Here is a 22,131-nt window from a genome sequence, read left to right as displayed (position 1 = left end):
GCATTTTGTATGTATTCCATTACCCTGAAATTAGTAACTGTAAAAAATTAGCGATATGTTGAGAGTTTAGATTTTCCCTCATGTTTTCTTAAGTGACATTTCAATTGCAGTGGTACCAATAGCAATATTTTTACAGAGATGCATGGAAAGCATATTAGGGGGGGGGGTTTTAATTCACGTAAGGTAAACGTGGAATTTTCAATATTTTCAAAAGTTTTGAACCAATTTTCAAAGCATGGATATGATTGGAAAGGTAATAAAAATTCTTTTTAAGTAATATTAAAATAAAAAATGATTTATTAAAAATTTGTTTTTCTTAAAAAAATACTTAATTAACTATATTAAAAGATATGCACAAGATAAGAAATAGCATATAAATAAACACCTTCAAATATATGATTTATAATAAAAAAAATCTTTGGTAATATCACTAAATATTAAAATATGATTTTATAAGTTAAAAGAAAAAAGTTCTGCAGGCGAACATTAGGAAGAAAAGATCGCGCTAGTTTTTATACAAAATTTGTATTTTATATTAAAATATCAATACAGTTGTTTTATTTCGCTGTTGGCAGTTGTCCATAAACCTATCTATATAAAATTATATATCCAATGAAAGGTATTTTTATGCCCTTTCTAGTAAATATATCGTTTAATATATGTAAGTTAATTACGTATTTTGACAGATATTGTATTGAAAATTATGTCAAACTGCAAAAAACGTTGGTATCGACTTAATTTGGACTACAAATATACCCCATTAAAACCTCTCAAATGAATTTTTCTGTAAACAAATCAAAACCAAAAATCAGCTGTTTTTGTTCACACAACGTGAATAACCCTATTGCGTCGATGCACAAGGCTGGTAGTACTGATAAATTTAATTGAATTAAACGAAAAGTTGTTTCTTCCCATACAAAATACATGGAAAACTTTGAGCGCTTTGAGCGACCTCTAAATATTTTTTGATTTCAAAATAAAAAAATAGGGGTACACCTTTTTCGATATAGAACAATCCTAGGGGGTAAGAGCATAAAAATTCCGACTATACTTTTTTTACATGCATTTTTGGGCCACCCTAATGTACATTCATGTATTTAGTATTTGGTGCTATGTATGTACATAAGTCTGTTGTAGTAGAGTTAGTATGAAGTATACTTGAACAATACGAGATAAATGAGATTGAATTTAAAAATAGAGCGAATAATGCAGAGTATTTAAAATCTTTGATCGTGGCAAAGCTCTTTGGTGGTCTAAAAGGTGTGGATGAAAGAAGTTAGTATACAATATACGTCAATAAATCACTTTCCTTAACAGAAATGATTTCCAACTACCGAATAAAAGCAGTATTTTTAAGTAGAGAGCGATGAGCGCCTAAAATAATAGCAATGAAGTGTCAGAATATTTTTTAAAATGCCAAAACGCTCATTTATGTTAACAGAAAGCGATCGTTTGAAAAAATAGGAATTTCGCCCATTGCAAGTCGATTATAGGCAAGAGTGCAATAACCACAGCTGTTTGCAGGCATAGACATATATATGTATATGTATGTACAATAGCTGAAATTAACAATTCAATGTTTTATTTAGTCACTCACGCCCTCTTTTCTCGGCAAATGATCGGCTCATTTACTTGGTATGACATTTCGATATACGTACATACACGCCTTCGCGCTCTTCATCCACTTAACATTACCCTATAGCTGAGCTGGTACTTAGCACACTGTTCAAGTGCACCAAGTAACTGCTTACGAGCAGTGTTGCCGTTGAGAATTTTCAGAAAATCACAAAAAAGGGCTAATTGACGAAAAAAGGGTCATCATATTATATTTGCTTTTCTTTACTAGGAAAAAAATCTCAGCTCCCAAGTCAAAATCAAGTTTACATGTATTATAAAGTCTATTCGCTGCTAGAACATTCCGCTGTTCAATTTAAGAAGAAAATAGCGGGACAAGCTTTAAACAAAATATAGAAAAGTGTTGCATTTCCTTTAAAAGTTTTAAGTAGTGCATTTTTCTCTACTTACAGGGGAAAATACTTTTTAATAGCATGGGTCCAAAACGAAATCTCTGAAAAGGGGCAAAAGTCGCCCATAATTTTGGTAAAGGGTCAAAAAATCAAAATTTTCAAAAAGTCCGGTCAAACGGTATTGGCGCCTAAAAAGGGTATAATTGCCCTTCAGTCGCACAACGGCAACACTGCTTACGAGTACCAAAGATCTGTTAGCACTCTCAAACCGCTCGATCGCTAAGCTCCACTGCGCTCAATTGAGATGAGCGCGCCGCTGTTAACTCGGCAGCCTACATACACTGGAGCCTTGCAAATAAAAAGCCATTCGTTTCAGCGATACAAACCAGTTCACCGTGAGTTCTCTTAGTAATTGTTACGCCAGAAAGGAATGTTAAATATTTCTTTAGTAAAAAGCAAGAAAAAAAGTACTTTGAAAATGTATGACGCGCGTTGATACAGTAAAACAGAGTTTACGAATACGAAATTGAGCCAATAATTTTTAGAGAAGAAAAAAAAATCGGCTCAGTGCGCATAAAATGCAATTGAAAGATATGCATTTAAATAAAACAAACAAACAAACTAAGCAACAATTGTAAAGTGAAAACTGGCGGAACCGGTTACTTGTTGTTGAAGTGAACGACAACAGCAATAAAAGTGATTTATTGCTTGAAACATAAAAAGTGACAGAATTACAAAGCAGCCGAAGTGTGTTTTGTAGGAAACTACGAGAAAAGTAGTTAAAAATAATAAAGGCTCAAAGTAAAATTAGCAAGTGTAAACTTAAAAAGTAAACGGCTTTAGAAAAAGTGATTCTAAAAACACTAAGAAAAAAACCCAAAAAAAGGAACGGTGAAAAAAAAAACAGTTTTATAAATTTGCAAAAAATACATTTTTTTGCATAACTTCCCCTACATCTAACTGCATATGGAAACTATGACTTCAACACTGCTGCAACAACACGCTACACAAACAGCAACAACCGCAACGCACCATTATCAGCTTCGTAGCCATCATCATCATCACCACCACCACCACCATTTGCATTCGCACCAACACTCACGTCATCACAAGACGACGCCGACGCCAACGCCAACAGCAACAACCACCCAGGCCGCCGCCGTCGCCACTGTAGCCGCCGCTGCCATGGCTTGGTCAACTGAGAAATTACGATTCTCCTGCGTGGATAATATTGGTTTGCGACAGCTATGGAAATTGATTGCTTTGGATAGCACTAGTAACAGTAGAACGAATAGTCCACCACCAACAACAACAACAACAACAACCACTGCTAGTATCGCTAACGTTGCCGATGCGAGTGCCGCAATGCAACACAGTAATTGCAATAATAATAATAACAACAACAAAACCTGTGTGGATGATTTGCAACAAATGCAACTAAAGAAAACCCAACAGAATTGCCTTAGCAGCAACAACAATAACAACATTAATGAGGTGAGTTTAAAGTTAGAGCTGGTTAAGTTGAAATATTGAGGCGTACATATGTTTATTTGTTTTTTATAATTTTTCTATGCGAAAATTTGCAAAACTTCGATACCTACGAAAACAAGAATACGCCCATTATTTAGTTAGGAAAAAACGTACTTAAGGGAGGTTCGAATTTTTTTTTCATGCAATGTTATTTATTTCTGGTATTACTTAGGGCCTTGACCGGTGCTTTGACTGCATGTCAAATTTGTCGCTCACATGGTTATAACAAGCTATCGATAAAAAGTCGATAAAGCAGTTCGGCCATCAATTTTAAGCAGGCAGTCGAGAAGACGGCCCTTAGGGCCGGTTACTCAATGTCTGGTTAACACTAATCTCCGGTAAAACATCGTTATCGACGTTACCCACTCCATGTTCTATGCATGGAGCCGAACACGTCGATAATGATGTTTAAACGGAGATTAGTGTTAACCAGACATTGAGTAACCGGCCCTTAGTGTGTTTTTTAAAAATGTTTGGAATAATGTTAAAGTTTTTTCTGTATTTTTTAGTACTTCTTAGCACTTTTTAGTACTCTTTTAATAATTAGTCTATTTAGTTCTTTTTTGGCAGTTAGAACTTTTGAGCAACTTTTAATACATATGTAGTACCTTTTTAGTTTTCAATACTGTTTCCATTCTAAGTATTTTAGTACTTAGCTATTTAATATTTGTACAAATCTTTAATACTTTTTTGACCTTTTAGTACTTTTAGCACTTATTTAAAGTAAGCCTTATCTGAGTTTCGCCGGAAAACAAATTGGCCTGACATTTTTTCATTCGCCCGTAGTGAATGCACATAAACGAAAAGTAAACCATTTTCGACGAACATGAAACTCATGGCATGGCTGAATATAGTACTTCCTAGAACTTTTTTAAATTTAGTATTTTTTGTTTCTTTAATTATTTTTTAAGCTTTTAGTACTTTTTTAAATATTTAGTACCTTTTTAAATAACCGGTACTTTTTTAAATAGTTAATACTTTTTAAAAATTTGTACTTTTGTTAAAGCTTGGATATTTTTGGTCATATTTCAATAGTTAGCGCGTTTTTAATTTTTAATACATTTTTATCTTTCATTCTTTAAGGTGCTTTAAATATTTAGTACTTTTTAATTTTTAGTACTTTTTTTAATATTTGATACCGTTTTAAATTCCTAGTACCTAATACCTTTATAAATTATAATACCTTTATAAATTTCTAGTACTTTTTTAAATATTTGGTACTTTTTTAAAACTTAGGCACATTTTGCATTTTTAATACTTATTAGCTTTTTAGTACTTTTTTTGCACTTATTTGAATTATAGTACTTTTTAGTATTCAGATTTTTTAATAATAAGTACTTTTTAATATTTAGGAAGTTTTTAATATTTAGTACTTTTACAATTTTTGATGTTTAGTACTTTTTGTATTTTTAATACGTTATAATCACTTCGTAACTTAAGTACTTTTTGATTATCTAGTACCTTTTCATTAAATAGTAAAATTTTTATTTTTTATTATGTACTTAACATAATAAATTTTAAGTTTCTTGCTACCCAATCTCCTACTGCAAGCGTGTGTATTCCAATATCTAGAATATCATCGCCACCAATAACTCTCCGCTTAGCAACTCCGTCAAAAAAAAATTATATTAGCGCACTTGTGTTAATTATTGACATTAGACATTCCTTAAAATTACATACTTCCCTTAAAAAACAAAAGGCAAAATATGCCCGCTAAATATTTTCAAGACTGCCTTGCTGCCTGCCCCTACAGCTTTAAGGGGCAGAATATGCCGACATACAAATGTATGTAAATAATATGTATGCACACGTACGCTGCGCAAATACCTGTTGTCGACATTTAGTCTGTCACACATTTTCACTGTTTCACCTCTGTTCATTAACTTTGTTTTGTAAGTAGTCCCTTAAACGTGAACATTAGGGCGCAAGCATTGTAAATGAATATGTATGTAGTATGTTTAAAAAAAATGAAATTTTTTTCATTATAACTTTTAATACTATATGATTCATCAATACTATTTATATGTATATGTATGTATATTCATATGTATTAAGGTATGATAAGTTTATTAACAGTAAAATTAGGCAGTTAACGCCCACTTTGTTAAACATACATATGTATGTAAGTATGTATGTACCAGCTTTCCTTCATCCGTTTCCATTACTATTTTTTCGTTAGCTGGATAGTAGTTTTGTCAGCTGGCGATACAAATGTTTACTTTTTTTTTGCACGTAGGATGTCTGCACTTTTTCAAAGTTTTTTTCTCTTCTTCGATTTATTCAAGGTGCTGCTAACGTTTGTTATTTATTTTTATTATTTTTGTTTTCCTGTTTTGAAGTAATTTTTTTACTGTTTTACTCAAGGTGTAAACAATTGTTGCGTTTTAATTATTTTGGCTTGTTTTCGAGATTTGGTTCAGGTTTTTTTTTGGTCGTTTTTGCTTTTTGAGGTTGTTGTATCTATTGTGTCGGTATTTGTTTTCTTTTCTCTATGCAAATTTACTTCTCTGACGGCAATTATTCAGCTGTCGTCGGTTCTAATTTTAAATTTTGCATGTTTTTTTCCTTTTATTTCTTTTTAACTGACTTCAAAAAATCAGTTCGTCGGAATATATATATATATATATATATATATATATATATTTTTATGTATGTTACCGCATAACTTTGGATCACGTTAACCAATTTCGATAACTCTTTTTTTCATCGGAAAGGTGGTTCTTCAAGGGTGGTCCCATACTAATTTTGTTTAATAATAATATAATTGGATCGTGAAGAAATTAACGATAGTCTTATATGTTTATATGATAATCGGAAGTCGGTTTTATTTTTTGCTAAAAAATTACTTGTTTCTTTTGCCTTCATAAATTACTTACTTTTAGCAATACAGTTATAGGTTATTTAATACTAGAGTTTTTAATTATTTTTTTTTTAAATTTTTATTCATTTTTTTACCTTTGCTTTTCCCACAAACGAGTTTTTCGTCGTTTTCTGAAATGTTTTCGCAAAAGTTCTTAAATTTTTTTACATTTCTGACTTAAATAAATTTTTTTTTGTTAGATTTGTTTCGAAAAATGGGAAATTCATATAAAATGGCACTCAAGAAACGAAATAGAAATAAATCAGCTGGTAGCTCCCAAGAAAAAATGCTCGCATACTTTTTATTTCTTCAAGAAAATTTACGGCAAACGAACGACAAACGACAAAACGAAATAATAAAAAATATTTATATATATATTATATATTATTTTTTGGTATATTATAAAAAACTGTTCTAAAAGTTTTTTTTTTGCTTTTGTTAGTTATTTTTTAGTCTTGGTAGTATTTTATTTTTTCTATATTCCAATTTTTTGGACAGGTTGACAAATAGTGGGAAGGTTTCCTTCCCACTAAGTTTATTTATTCAATTTTCTCGAAAAAACTGAAAAATTTAAACTCGAAATGGTTTTCTGCAATAAATTTGGCTTACTGAGCAGCAACTTTTGAGGTTTTTGATGCATTTTCAAAATTTCGATGCAATTTGTTTGCAGCGCAGTAAAAATTTCAAGACTTTCAAGGTATTTTCCAATTTTCTGTTATATTTTATTTCTTTTCATTTCAATTCCCTTCATGCTTGTATTTTTTAATTTCTTATTAGTTTCTAATGCCGTTTTCTGTACCATTATCTTTTTTATAACCATTATCTTTTTCTTCAATACCTACCACTTACCTATTGTCTGAAAATTTTGTTTCTTTCTTCCTTCTTTTCTTTTATGTTTCGCTGTTACTTACTTTGTTTGCTTGCTTTCTTTGCTTATACCCGATAACAATTCAACTCATTTATAGTAACTTGAAGGCACAAAAAATAAAAAAAATAAAACCATTAATAGTTGTTATCCATTCAGGGGTCTCTTTTATTTTTTTTTAATCTTTTTTTTTTGTTTGGCTTTCTTCGCAAGCTTTTTTAATACTCGTCGCAAAGTTATTTGTGGTGACGTCAATTGGTATACCAAAAGAGATGTATGTATTGTATATACCCATATTTATTAATGAAAAATATACGGATATCCGGTTTTCTCTTCAGCTGGCTGGGCGGTACTGTATACTTAATAAATATGAATAAAGTGAGTGACGGGGTTATAGCACGGGTATTGTACATATGTAAGCGAATAGAAAGTACAGTTAAAAAATAGCATGGGAAACATTTTTGGTTAGTGAAATGATAGAAAAGCATAAAACGGGAATTTTGTATATGAAAAATGTATAGAATATTGCAGAGGAAGGCTTTGAAAATAATCTTCAATTTTTTTACACTTGTTTATGAAGATAAACGAAAACTCTAAAAAGTACATCAAATTTTTTCGCTCACAACAAAACATTTACATTTCAAACGCTTACATACGTACATATTTACACATCTGCAGAGCATATTCTTTGCGAACTTTGGCCTGTACTGCAATTCGATATGTGTTTGTTAAATAAACGTATGTTTATTTTTTGGTGCAGTTAAAATCCTATTTTATTGAAACAACTGCCTTTCAAACCAACTCCACACCCACACATTTGCACTAAGAACACCTGTTTGTTAATTATGGAAATTCCAAATAGAATTATGAACGCAAATTTCTTTTCAAATATGCATACAAATGTAAATGTTTGCCAACTTGATGAATAGCTCATATAATATCAATTGAAACGATAAGAAGAAAAATAGCTAAATAACCAGAGAAACTAATATATCAAAATCAAAAAAAAAAAAAAAAAAAAAAGCTAGTAGCATTATGACTAACGGCATACCATTCCATTAGCAGCGGCTCTAAATTAATATACATACATATGTATCTATATACTCATTAGTAATGCCGGCTGATGCGTAAATAAGTTAGTTAGATTTGCAGATTTTTTGTTAAAAAAAAAAACCAGAAATATTTAAAAATAGCATAAAATGAAATGTCACACACTCAAAGCGTGGCAGCATGTCAAGGCAAAAAAAAATAAATAAAAATAAAAATAATTATTTAAAAACGACATACACACATACATATGTATGTACATATCTGAGTGATCACGCAGTCATTAAGTACTTCACAATGGAGGCGAGGTTATCATCTACAAGTTAACAGCAATTAAGTATGACAGTCATAAAAAAATCTATTTTTGAAACAATTTTACATAGATACATATATATGTATGTATGTATGTTGTATATACATGGCACCCCCTGACTAGACGGAGCACTCCTACATACAAGTACAATGCTGATTATCTTTTCTCGCCTCACTGGCACAAATATGGCAAAGAGCAAAACGTGTGGCGCCTGCGTCTTGCCAGTTCTTAAACTTTAAAATAAATATTTGCGTTTAGTAAAATTTCGTTTGCGAATTAATTTTTTACTTTTAGTTTTTTTTTATTAAAAACGTTTGATAACATCCCCTCGCAAGTGTTTGGCCGTTTTTTTATTTTTTTTAATATGAAATCACTGATTTCCGCTGATCTGCTGCTATGCATATGACCCCCAGCTGTTGTGTGTATTTAAAAAAAAAAATGCCAATTGATAAGCTTTAGAATGAAGTCACATAATTGCAGCAAGCACGTACAAACATACATACAATTGGCCATCACCATGGAGCAGCTTGTGAACACGCCATTCAAAAAGTTTGTGATAACAACAGTATCTAACCATAATAGGTGTTGGCAATTTTATTAGCTGTAGGATTAGTAATTTTTTGGTACTTTTCCAGTATGATGTACACTTTTGCATTTTTAAATGTTGAGTAATTTTTTAGTATTATTTCATTTTGTAAAACGTTTTGAATTTTTTAATACCTTCTTATTTTTTGGTGGGTACTTTTTTAAGTTCTTAGTGTATGTATATATTCTTAATATTTTAGTGCATACTTTTGAATTTTTTAGAAGTACCTTTATTTTTTTAGTACTTTTTAACTTTTTAGTACTTTTTTATTTCCTTTAGTTCTTTAACGTACATTTTTATTTATGCATAGCACTTTTTAGTAATCTGTTAAAGCTTAAATTTTGTAGTATTTTCTGATAACAACTACTTTTTAGCACTTTTCTAAAACTTAACACTTTGCAGTACTTTTTTAACATTTACAATATGTTTGTGTTTTTAAGTACTGAATAATTTTTTAATACTTTTTTATAAATTTTACCTTTTATATTTTTTTTATATTTTATTTTTAAAATAAAATATTTATTTTAGTACTTTTTCATACTTTTTATTTAGAAATGGCTATTTTTAGTAATTCATTACTGCTACTTTTTAGTACTTAGTACTTATAAATACATTTTTAATACATAGTACTTTTGGCAATACTAGCTTAGTATTTCTTGAAACCCAATTTCTTACTACAAATACATACATATTTGTGGACATTTAGCAAAACAACAACAAAAAAAACGAGGTAATTTTCTCTTCAAAACAATAAATCATTGAGTTTTTCTTTTTTATCATTAATGTGAGTAGTTAATGAAAGTTAAATAAGAAAAGCAAAATTCTTACATGAAAGTTCCGTTTAATTTTATTAATGTTGCTGGTATTAGTAGATATCAGATGCAACATTTGCCGGTAATTTAAGCTGTTGTGCTACATAGAATGTTATTGCCGCCACGATTACATTCCACGATTATTATGCATTAGCAGGTTGCTTTGATGAATAACATACAGAACTCTGTAATGTTAACTTACAATAGAATGTTATTGGACGCATAATTAACTTTGTAGGTGCCTCAAATTAAATTTTTTACATAAAAGTAAAAAAATCAAAAAAATATTAAAATTTTAATAAAACGAGCAATACAAAATTAATTTAAATAAATGTAAAAAATATTTAAAATAATAAAACAAATTTTTGCAAGTATTAAAAAAAAAATATTAAATAAAATTTAAAAAAGCACACAAAATTCGATTTTTTCAACATTTTAGACTTCAATCTACCGACATCAATAAAAAAAATATTAAATTCTTTCTTCTCACGCACATAATCAACTAATAATGTGTTGACACAATTTCAAACAAAAAAAAAAACGAATAGCCTTTGACAACACAATTGACAATTATACTCGTTTATATATAGAGAAGTCACTAATTACAAAGTTGTATATGTACATTGCATTTGTATGTACATTCGGGTGCCTCACTAAAAAAAGTTGCGCTTGTTATTTCACCGGAGTTAAAAAATTTATTTCTTTAAGAACTTTTGGAAAAAGTTTCAGAAACATTTACGTGTGCTGGGCCGATTTGAAAACACCACAAAAAATCTCATTATTTTCATTCTGTAGATACATTTTTAAAAGATTTTTATGCAGAACACTTCTATCATTAGATGTGTTTTTTTTTGGAAATTTTTTTAAAAAAGTAGTATAATTTATATATATAACACGATTTTCGGAGAAATTATTAAATCGATCCAGCTTGTGTAAAACTTCATATTTTTTTGGAAAAATATTTGCGGAGGCCTTTCAATATAATAAATTTTATAATTTCGTCGGAAAAACAGTACCACTTTTATTTTTGCAGAGTGTAGCACACTAACGTGCATATTTATGGGCGCACGACATAACGGGCGAAAAAATAAAAGCAATTAAGTTTTATATCGATGTAAATATGTATACACATACATATGTATGTATGACAAATCAATTAAAAAATAGCCAATAACGCGTAACACAATTCATTCATTGAAATTTCGAATTGCCGGCAGTATTTTAGTCATCGTCGCCAGTATGCTGACATTTTGTCGCACTTATGTAATGTCATTGACATAGTCGCAAAAGCAACAAAACATATTTACATACATCAGCACAAGTAAAATGTTGTGCGCTGGTTTTCAAGCTTAAACAGTTTAGAGATACATATGCATGTATGTATGTACATGTATAATTAGTTAAAAAAAAATACGACTTTTGTCACTCGAGATTTATTGATGTCGGTGCGAGGGAAAGTGATGTAATAAAATGTTGAACTTTTTTTTTATAAAAAACAGTCCATTTCAAAAAGAAATTTAAATAAATTGTATGTGCATGTAAGCCAACTGTTGTGGGCAGACGTCGAACAACATCATGTGTACATACAATCAATTAAAACGTATTGACATTTATCATATGTTAAGCAAGCGCAAGTCCTACGCTACGGCGACAATTCGATTTGGTCGATAAAGCAGTTTTCTTATGCCTCAACACGCTATGCTAAAAGCGGTTTAATGACCAGCTCGTATAATCATGCAAATTTTATTGAGTAAAAACTTGTATGAAAGTATACATACAAACATATAATCGAACTTTTTGACAGCTTTAATAATAATTTTTCGGCATGCACTTATTTAGTTTTGCATGAAACATTTGACTGCAAAGGCGGGTATTTCCGGCAATATATTCATAAAATTTGATGTCCATCGCATTTAATTGTTATTCAACTCAATTTAAATTTTTTCTTAAATCTTAATGATTATAAATTACTTTTTTTTTTCATTACATTTTTAACTGCCACACTTCAAGCAGTTTATGCAATGTGTGCGCTTTGGCAGTGAACCTTTTGTAGTTGCTACTTAACTGTCAAACAAGGTAAGGCATTCACTTTTTAGCCCATATTGACAGTTGTTTGACATTCAAAAGTTCATAACCTTCACGCATGCATGTAGTCGTGAATACCCATATCAGCTGTACGCCTGCTTGACGCCCGCATTTTGTGAACTTGGCTCAATTATGGCGGTAGGGTACATTGACTATATTCAGGTGTAAAAAAGAAGGCGATTGTTTGAGGTTTTTTTCGGCAAGGTCTTGCGACATTTGTTAATCAAAGCTTACTTGTTTAAATTAACGGTTTTTAGTCATGTTAACCTCAGCTGTTGCTGTCAGCTAAACGCTTTGGTATTTAAGAGTTTTGGTTGGCAAGCATTTTAACTGTTATCAAATCAGATTTTTCTTTCCAAACGCACTCAGCAGCATGCCTTGAAAGGCTACTCCATGTCAGTGGGTGCACAAGGTTGCATTTATTTGGTAGTGGGTGCAAAAAACTGCAGTCATGTAGCAACAAGTCGACCCCTTTTACTTTGTTTGGCAGTTAATCAATAATTTTCGAATACCTAAACGTGCCTTATTTATTACTGCTAATGCGTAATAGTTGTAGCACTTGAGCTATTATAGAAAACTATTAATAAAATCGGGTTTAATAAAAATTAGTAAACCACTGCCAAAGGCTAAAGCACTCTTTCAATCAATGCTGCCTGACAGCACGCAGAAAAGTCAATTTCAATTGCTGCTTGACTTGCTGTTAGCACTTTAAAGCAGCAATAACTCTCCTGTACAGAACTTAAGTGCTGCTTTAAACGCGTAAACTAGTTTCACTCTTTCACACAAGAAAAAAAAGGACCAGAAAAAATATTTCAGTAAATTTGCGCGCTAAAAACGCAAGCATTGCCAGTCACTTTGTCTAGAAAAGCGGTACATAATATAGATATGTATCTATATAGCGCTATTTATTAGGTAATACAAGCAGGGTTGGCACTTTGGTAAATTATTACCAAAATTGGTAGAAAAAATTTCATTTGGTAAAAAGATAAATTTTTTCTCATTTTGGTAGATTTTTGCTAAAGTATTTTCTTAGAAAAACAAATACAATTTTGCTCCGGCTTTATTTTTCGTAGTTTGTTTTATATTCTAATTTTATGTCCAAAAGTTTGGTCTTCTTTATTGCATTAATTTTCGTGTACACTTTTTATTTGGAAGAAAATGCACAACACCATCCACAAAAAAAAAAATCTAAAAGATCGAAGGTAAGCTTTAGCTGCTTTAAACTTGCACTTTATTATATAAAAATTGAATGGGCTATACTGCATACCCGAAAATTTTCTAAAGATTCCGATTGAAAAGTTTGAAATTTTGATCGCAACTTTTTTAAGTTTGATTATTATTTTTCTTTTAATTATATATGCTTTGAAAATGAAAGTTTGTGGTATCTGATAAAGATCGACCCATTCCACGTGGATGCAAAATATTATTTTTTCGTCAGTGGCAACCCTGAATACAAGCAACCTTAGCTACAATGAACCGGTCTAGCTAGTGATGACGCGTCTCTCGCAAGCTGCTACATTTTATGCTTTGCCATAATTTTTCTACATAACTAAAAGGAGTTGCATTGTGCTGTCTACTAGCTTCAGCCACTCCTTAATTTTGCTAGTTTTTTTTTTAATTTTTTCGACAATGCGCCAGTTGAAAATCAGAAAAAAAGCTTCAAAGCAAGCTTACCGCCAACAGATTGTATACGACCACAGCTACCAACAAAAGCAAGTGTTGCCAAACAAGCGCCGCCAGCTTAGATGACAAAGTTAACTGCGCTTTGACGTCAATGCAAATAATTTAAATAAAACATTAAAAAATATTGAATAGCAGTATTAAGCTGCTTAATCTTGGTTTTATTGATATGTATGTATGTATGTATATATATGCAAAAACGATGCAATAAAATGGCATGAAGTCGCAAAAGTAGAGTGGAAAATGAGTAGATGATTATCTACAACAACAGCGACAAGTAAATCGAAAATCGTCTGCGCATGCTAAGAATTTTTTTTTAATGTGTGGCATATTTGAATTCAGATACGCGCGCGCGCGCATTTCAGAAAAAAAATGGCCGCACTACTTTAATGTTAGGGTTACTGCGTAGTAGTTTACAACTTACATACATACCACTTATACAGGCTGTGCAAAAGCATAACAGTAGTTAATGCAAGCTGGAGGAAACCTACTGGCACAAGGTCACTCGTCTTACCAGTACTGTTAAAACAGGAATTTAAAAAAATCTCATTTTTATACGGCTTACTAAATGTTAAGGTAAATTCTCCAATTTCGCTTCACTTACAACTGTGTTTAAATAATAAATTTGAGTTTGACAGCGTGTTACTTATGCTGTGCGAAATCTAATAATAAGCGACAATTAGCGCCGACGCGTCACTGCAACTCTCTCAAAAATTTCCATTGTATACTTTAGGTACATACATACATATATACCTAAGTAATAATAAAATTGTATACATATCATTGAATAAACAGTTAAGAGTTTACATTTCGCTAACTGGCTGGGGGAGGGCTTGTTTATTGGGTCATTAGTACGCGCAATCAGGGTAAATCTTATCGGAAAAGTTTTACAATGCATATGAATAATGTGAGCAGTATGCCGCTCGAAATATCAGTACATACACACTGCAGCTACACTGTCGAAATTTGTCTACTTTTACACTCTTCCCCTTTACTACTTTTTGGAGGATGTTAAAGTATGAGTTAAAATGAAAGGCAGTGAAAAGTCATTTGGAACAAAATCAGCGCACTAACCTGTCAAACCGTATGCCATGCAAATAGCAAACACAATAGCCGTATGCAGTATCTATATTCGTATATACATACATATACATGCATGCGAATGTAAAATAGGTTTTTAATAAATGCATTTCGCTTACGCATACGCAAATAGGCAACCCGGCTTGCATTACGTGACAATGACGCACGCACTGAACGTACCATTTACATACATACCCAGCCAGCAAAAAAACCGAAAACCGATCCGAAAAAGACAAAAAAAAGTGGATGAGTGCGGATTTTTGTCCGTTTACCGATTCCATTTTCGGATACTTTGACGATCCGTTTTCCCACTAAAGTGTGCGGCAGAAACCTATGTACAGACAACTACCGAAAATTGTTCGTGAAACGGAAACTTTTTCGCCTGTTTTTTCTGAAATTTGTCTAATTGAATTTTTCGTTCAATACGCTTTCCTTCTGCACTTCACAGATACTTTTTCACGGTTCAAAATAAAATGATAATTAAAATTAAGAAGTAGTTCGAAACCGGCACCTCCTGGAATCTAACAAATAGCGACACGCTCCTCTGCACGTTCAGCCACTGCAAACTACGAATGCATGCTTTCAAATGTTTAGCTTGAGCAAATAAAATACAATTATTGCTTCCGTTTCTTTGCTGGTTGGGAGTGCAGCTGTAATAGCAGACTAGCAGCTGACGACTGACGGATGTGCATGTGACATTTCCGCTTTGCAGTCTAGCAGTGCATGCCTACATATAGAATTCATCTAATATCTTACAAAACAAAACAAAACAAAACATTTCACATGGATATATTAAACTTTGTAATACTTATTATTTAATTTATGTGTACACATGTCATGCAATACCTTCTAGCCAACGGCGACTATAATCTATCGTAATTCGATATAATTTACATAACAATTTTTCAGTTAACATGCTGTAATTTTGTTGTTTGTAAGTTGTTTCTGTATAAGTATAATGTAAAAAACGTAGTATATGTACATGTGACACACGTTACACAAAAGTGAATTCGCCTTTGACAGCTATCAAGAGAGTATATGAGACTAATGTTAATTTTAACAGTTTAAAAATAACAGTGTTTACAGAAAACATAAATATAGATACATACCACATATCTACTCTACATTGTTATTTGAAGTTATTATTCCAAGACTTTTTTCTTTTTTTTCTCTTATTTTACAACTTTCTTGTCATTTCATTTTTACACCCATTTTCGTCTGCTTTCAGCTTATACTTATTCAAAGGCATAAGCGCGCCATGCCATAATTTGTTTTTATCGTACGCACGAGTTAAATAATGTTCGATATCACTTCGTCTGTTATATTTTTATTTTAACTTTTTGTTTTATTGATGCATTTATTTTTTTGCTGGCACAAATTAATTCCAATCACGTTGCAGTTCATTAATAAAAAAAAATGGTTTTTTACGCTTTGAACTCAACGAGAAACGTAAAAAATATGGCAGACTTTATAAACAAAGAACTTGTAGGGGCGTTAAATTTGTTGCTTTCGATATGCTGCGTTAAGTAGTTAAGTTGTGTGCGTGTTTTTTTGCTAAATGTTTGGCGGCATTTTCTTCTCTGCAATTCGTGTTTACAAACTTAATTTAGAGTAATTTGTATGCACATTATTTAGTCTTAACTTGTTTCCTAGAGATCCGCATGCGCAGATGCGTATTAAACAGTATGCTAAAGACAAACTCATTAATTCTTTTGTGTGTTCATTGCTTTTTATCATCTTTTATTAACTTGATTTTCATTCTTTCTCTGGGCAAAAAGCTACAAATGATTCGGGCACCAAATGATAAGTAGAATTTTTGTTTGCAGTAATAATCGCTGATTCTAAATGTGGAACTTATTTGCAGACTAGTAGCTTTATCTGCAGCTGTGTTGATTCAATTTCAACTTATTAGGAGACTAGTAGCTTTATCTGCAGCTGTGTTGATTCAATTTTCATGATTCACTGTCAATAATATCTAAGTATTAGTTATTAATTATTCACGCATTTTTCTGTATTTTCTAAACAACTTACAAATGTAAGTTCTTTCTGTCCATTTTTTTCTTTTTATTTCATTTATTTTTAAACTCTTCGGTCTCAATTGCTTTAACAACCCGTTCAAACTTCGTAAACTCCTAATACTTTAAATTATTTACCTTTTCTGCGAAGGTAGTTTCGATATCCATGATAGTCTTCGCCAACTTTTTTCATTTACATCGTAGGCCGCTTCGCTTTTCTCTGGCAATTAGGACTTTGAAAGCGCCTGGAAATTTCTACTGTGTATTTGCTCTGCAACTCTTTTCAACCAGCTAAGCTTTTTCTGTTCCATTGGCTTCTGCTTTTCTCTGCAGCATTGTTGTTTCCTCGATTTTTTTTCTTTTCATTTCATTTATTTTCAAGAATCTTTGGGCCACAATTGCTTACCTAATAACAGTTTTTAAAATGCTTACAATTGTTAACCACTTATATGCCTCTACCGTACATTTAATTCTGATTTACAGCTTGTCTACTTATTGAAGCAGCCATCTTTTTGAGCAGTCACGTTTTCTACAATGTGTTTTTCCTTTTATTTCATTTATTTTTAACTTCTTACACTTAGCTATTCATTACTGAATATTTTACTTACCTAAACGCACTTTACAAACCTATTTTAAGTGTAGCACCCCAGCTCTTAATCCGCTTCCGAAACCACTTACCTTCAATAGTTTGCGTCAAATAGCAATTATGTATAGTGTACTTACTTAGTTGTTATTAGTTTACTATCAATTTTCAAATTATACTAACTTACTTATTACTTTAATTGCTTTTAGCTATCAACGTCACACTTTTATTAAACGCTTGATGCTATACAATTAGAAGACTATTATCATATAATTTCTACAAGTGGTTTTCTAACCTCTGTCTCATTGCGAAAATGTATGTTTGTATTTTTTTCTTTTAACTCACTATGTAATTCTTACTAATTAAATGCGTTTCGCTAACTTGTAATAGCAATTAATATTAAAAGTCTAAAAATAAAATTTTGCGTCCATTCACGATAACAACAAACCATTAATGTTGCCACTGCAAAGGCAAAATCACAAACAATTTCTTGAATATTTGTGCATACATTACGACAATGAATAATTTTTCAATAATTTCTTATGGAATTTTTATGCAAATAATTTAGACACAGACATTCAAATGCAATAACTTCATGCTAATAACAGACGCATACGTGCAGGCATTTTGTTTTTCAATAATTTTTACAGCTGCTTCGGTGTTAAATTTCAAAACAATTTTTATTTTTTATTTTTTTTTAACTGATTTTTATCAAGTAGAATATTTTATTTACATATGCAGTGAGAATAAGAGACTTATACCCTTTGTATGTATGTAAGTAGGTACATGTTCATTGGAAACCTTCATTGAGCTGGACTTATAGAGTTGATTCCACACATAAATTAGAAAGTCGTCGCATTGACGTCTTTGGCGTTGACTCACTCGCTTAATTTTTTGAAAAAAAAAAACAATTATACTTAAATTGATGCTAATGAATGTTTAATGAATTTTTTTTTCTTGGAAGCCGGTAGCATTTCTTAACAGATTAAGATAATAAAAAAAAACAATTACGGCGCAAAAAAAAATGCATTGAATATACGCAAAAATCCGTTCGGGCGTAAAAAATTTTTCTAATAAGCGCTAATTACAAAGGTTTACCAAAAATCGCCTTGAGTCAATTATCATTTACATAATTAAGCTTACTTTTGTCATTAACCAATTACACATACACATTTGTTTTTATATCTAAAAAATTATTTTCTAAAGCAGTTGATTACTGCTTAGCTTAGCAAAAAGTACCAAACCGTTTGGCCTAACAAAAACTACCGCCGCTTTTGTATAGATCATTAAGTACCCCACTTCAACATTGTTTTACATGAAAAAAATATAAAAAGCATTATCATATCACAAATAATATCTGTCAAAGGTCTGCTTCAACCTTGTATCACCCTATAACAGTCCCTGGTTTTTGTTTAGCTGTGCAAACTGGTTGCCTATTTACACTCACAATGTTACTTCTACTGTACATTGATCCAAAAATTAAGGTCACTATTGACGTCAGTAAACCTTAAAAGTAGACTAAATGTCGTCGGTAAAACGTATTTAAGGTATTTAAGCTAATAAGAAGAAGAAGAGGAAGCTAATACACGTAAGTCAAGCTTAATTAATTGGTATTTTACTGCTACTAGATTTTAGTTTATTGCTGGTATTTTTAGCGCTTAGTTAATATATGCACATTAAGTTTTATAAATAACAAATTCAGTGCTAAAACCATTCAAGCAGCCATTAAAATATATTTTTATAGCCTTAACTGTCACTTACAGCTGACTGACGCAGCTGTTTATTAACACGCAAAGAGGGAGAACCGTTACAGTCCCCGTGGCTGGAAATTCTTAAGTTCTCTAGCTGCTTTTTTGCCACTATTAGCCAGCTTTTACTGTACATATGTACCTATAGCAAAAAAGGCCGTCACACGATTTTTAGATAAGACAGTAGATGAAAAAAGGTGTATTTGTCTGGAAAGCCTTTGAAAGCGCCTTTGAACGCGGATCATGCAGTGTTATTAGCGTAGATAAACAAATGCAATGTTGATAAGGAATTAAGCGGATAACTCAAAAAGGGAAGTAAAAATTAAAAGGTTTTCTTAGATAAAAGCGCTGCATAATATTTGAGGTAGTACACGTACCTACATGCATACATGCTTACGAGTACATCCAAAGTAAAAAATTTCCAATTCATTTGGACGGCAAAAATGCAACATGGAACGTTTCGGGTATGCCTTGTTTCACAAAGTATGTAGTTACAGTGTTTGCCTTTACGCTGTTTCAAATGTGTAATAAAATAAATTTCAATAATCGCGTAAAGTCCATTAAAATCCTATATACTCGCACAAATTATGCATTTACTTTATGTGTTTGCAATTTTATTTTTTGTAAACATTGTGTGAGCAATCAATTATACAATTACTTATACACAAAATAAATGTTGAAAAATGGTGTTAATTATACAGCTTAAGCGCTTAAAGTGTACAGATAATAAGGTTATCAACTGCGTTTGTTGTACTTAACAGCAGAGAGCAGCATATTTAGAAAGGCTTACTTACCAGCCCTAATTCCGTTGTAGCCCTAGTGGCAAGAGTACCTATCGGCGCAAAAGCGTGCCGTTATTTCATGCGAAAATCAAACGTCAATAGAGACTAAGTTAATATAAAATATTTGCAATTTTGATTAAAGTATAGCTTTTTGATTTAACTGCGATTAAATTATGCGCAGCCGACTTGTTTTTAGCGCACAGGAAATCTAAATAAAATAGTCGTACGCTTACTCAATCAGCAGTGACGAATTGTTAAGTCGTCGAGTTTTTTCTATGTAGTTTTGTGTTTGTGTATGAAGCTACAATTCGTTTCAGAAATGGCACGCATTTGCATTTTTAATTAAGCACATTATTGATGCTTAACACGTTAATGACATTATGACGTTTATGCATATAAAATACTTGAGTATTTTTGCCATTAATTATACCATCACTTGCACGCCGACACCAATGATACCGGCGTTTTTTTTTTTTGCTGTTTTTATTTTTTAGTCATTTGCCACCCACTGTGCATGCGTACTTTTAACATTTATGTAAATCACATTTATAGTTACCAACAAAAGTATGCATGCTTGTTAAATATATTTTTACTCGGAAGACAGCTTTTCACTTTCCCGCTTAGATTTGTTTTCTCAAAAACTAAAGTTCAATGGCACAATGAAATTAATTATTGATTTTTTTTGCGCATTCAACTGAGCTTAACTTTCTAGAAAACAAAAAAAAAAAAACAATGTGAACAATAAGAGCCATTGACGTACGCAGACGCTTACAAATCAATAACTTTGGGATATGCTGAAATCACATGTAATGGCACGCCCTGTGTGTTGGCTAAGGCCACCTATTTTACAACTTCAACTTGTGAATCACATATTTCAAAGAAAGTGTGTATTGTAAATATTTCTTGTGAACTTTGGATTTTTTTTTTCTTTTTGAAAACGCTGCATGTGACTGTAGAATCTAAGAAATTTTGAATGACGCGCGCATAGCCAAACAGCAGTTATGTTTCGCAGTTTTTTTTTATATTAACTCGTTTTATAACTTTTGAGATTGTTGATGCTGTGCAGAAGCTTTCATTACATTTTATGCATAAGGCGGTGATGAACAGTGCCTAACAGAGCTTTCTTAAGCTTACTATAGATTTTGTAAAGCTCTCTCTGCCCATTACGGGCCCGCGGGCAAGGCGGCCTACACGCCAATGAAACTCAAAACATAATACGCGGTAGATGCTTTTTAAGCTTTCTATAGATTTTATGTGGAGGAGTATAGATTAAAAGCTCTATCCGATCGTCACTGCTATAGACCAGAGTTGGCCAACGGAAGCCTGTATTTTGTGCCTGCCCTATACTAATTGTACAGAGGGCTTTTGAAAGCTTTGGCACGCGGCCAACTGGATATAGACACGCACATTTTAAAAACTCTCTCTGTCCAGCACTGCTGTAAGGAATGAATGGAGATTGCATGGAAGCTTGCATAAAGCACTATGAAAGATTTTAGTTTTTCGCTTTGTGCTCGTTATTTATTCAATTAGTAAACAAAATTTTTAACACACTCAACTTTTTCGGTTCGTGCTTAATGCGACAACCATCACACGCGCTGGCTTCAAGAACTTTTAACAATTAAGCTTGCAAAAAAAGCAGATTCACGCGCAGTGTTGGCACTTCAACTACATAACTACAAATGTACATGTGTATATACTTCAACATTTGCTATCTAAGCGGCACTTTAGCAGTAACATTTTTGGCAAGTTTGGCAACAACTCGTCGATAAGTATTTGAAATTATGGTTTTCCCAACCATTCAATTGTGCTCTTCAAGCCCTGGCTAGCGTGTGTCAAAAGTGAGTCTGATAAAAAAATATCTGTAGTGATTTGCAAAAATCATCAGTGGCATGTACTTATTTCGCATTCAAAAAGCAATTTTTTTGTTTTCTTGTTGAGCATGGCATGCCACTTTATCGCCAAACAATTTAATATTTTTGCTGGTAATTGTTTTCGAAAGCTACATTACACCTTGTACGAGTACTTTTGTTATCTATTACTTTTGGTTAAATATTTTTGTTGACATTGCGCTCCAAGCGCATAGCGGTCGATTAGAGTTGTTTAACAATGCTTATCAAGCAAAAAGTCTAGCTGATAAGCGGTAAAATGTCATATGTAATAACCCAAAAAAAAGGCGAG

At 31.8% G+C, this 22,131-nt stretch overlaps 1 protein-coding gene across 1 annotated transcript in view; it reads left to right on the top strand.

The window, feature by feature from the left end:
- The first annotated feature begins 2,331 nt into the window (after positions 1–2,331).
- Positions 2,332–22,131, top strand: part of LOC118735751 (putative uncharacterized protein DDB_G0283223) — an 84,592-nt gene continuing 64,792 nt past the window's right edge. The window contains exon 1 of the mRNA XM_036465696.1: positions 2,332–3,461. Coding sequence (XP_036321589.1) covers positions 2,934–3,461 — 528 coding nt within the window. The 5' untranslated portion in view covers positions 2,332–2,933. The remainder of the gene's footprint in view (positions 3,462–22,131) is intronic.

This window comes from Rhagoletis pomonella, unplaced genomic scaffold, assembly GCF_013731165.1.
Source record: "Rhagoletis pomonella isolate Grant_MI unplaced genomic scaffold, Rhpom_1.0 Rhpom_scaffold_00003, whole genome shotgun sequence".
Lineage (NCBI taxonomy): Eukaryota > Metazoa > Arthropoda > Insecta > Diptera > Tephritidae > Rhagoletis > Rhagoletis pomonella.
The sequence above is the reverse complement of the archived record's forward strand: the minus strand, read 5'-3'. Positions and strand labels throughout refer to the sequence as shown.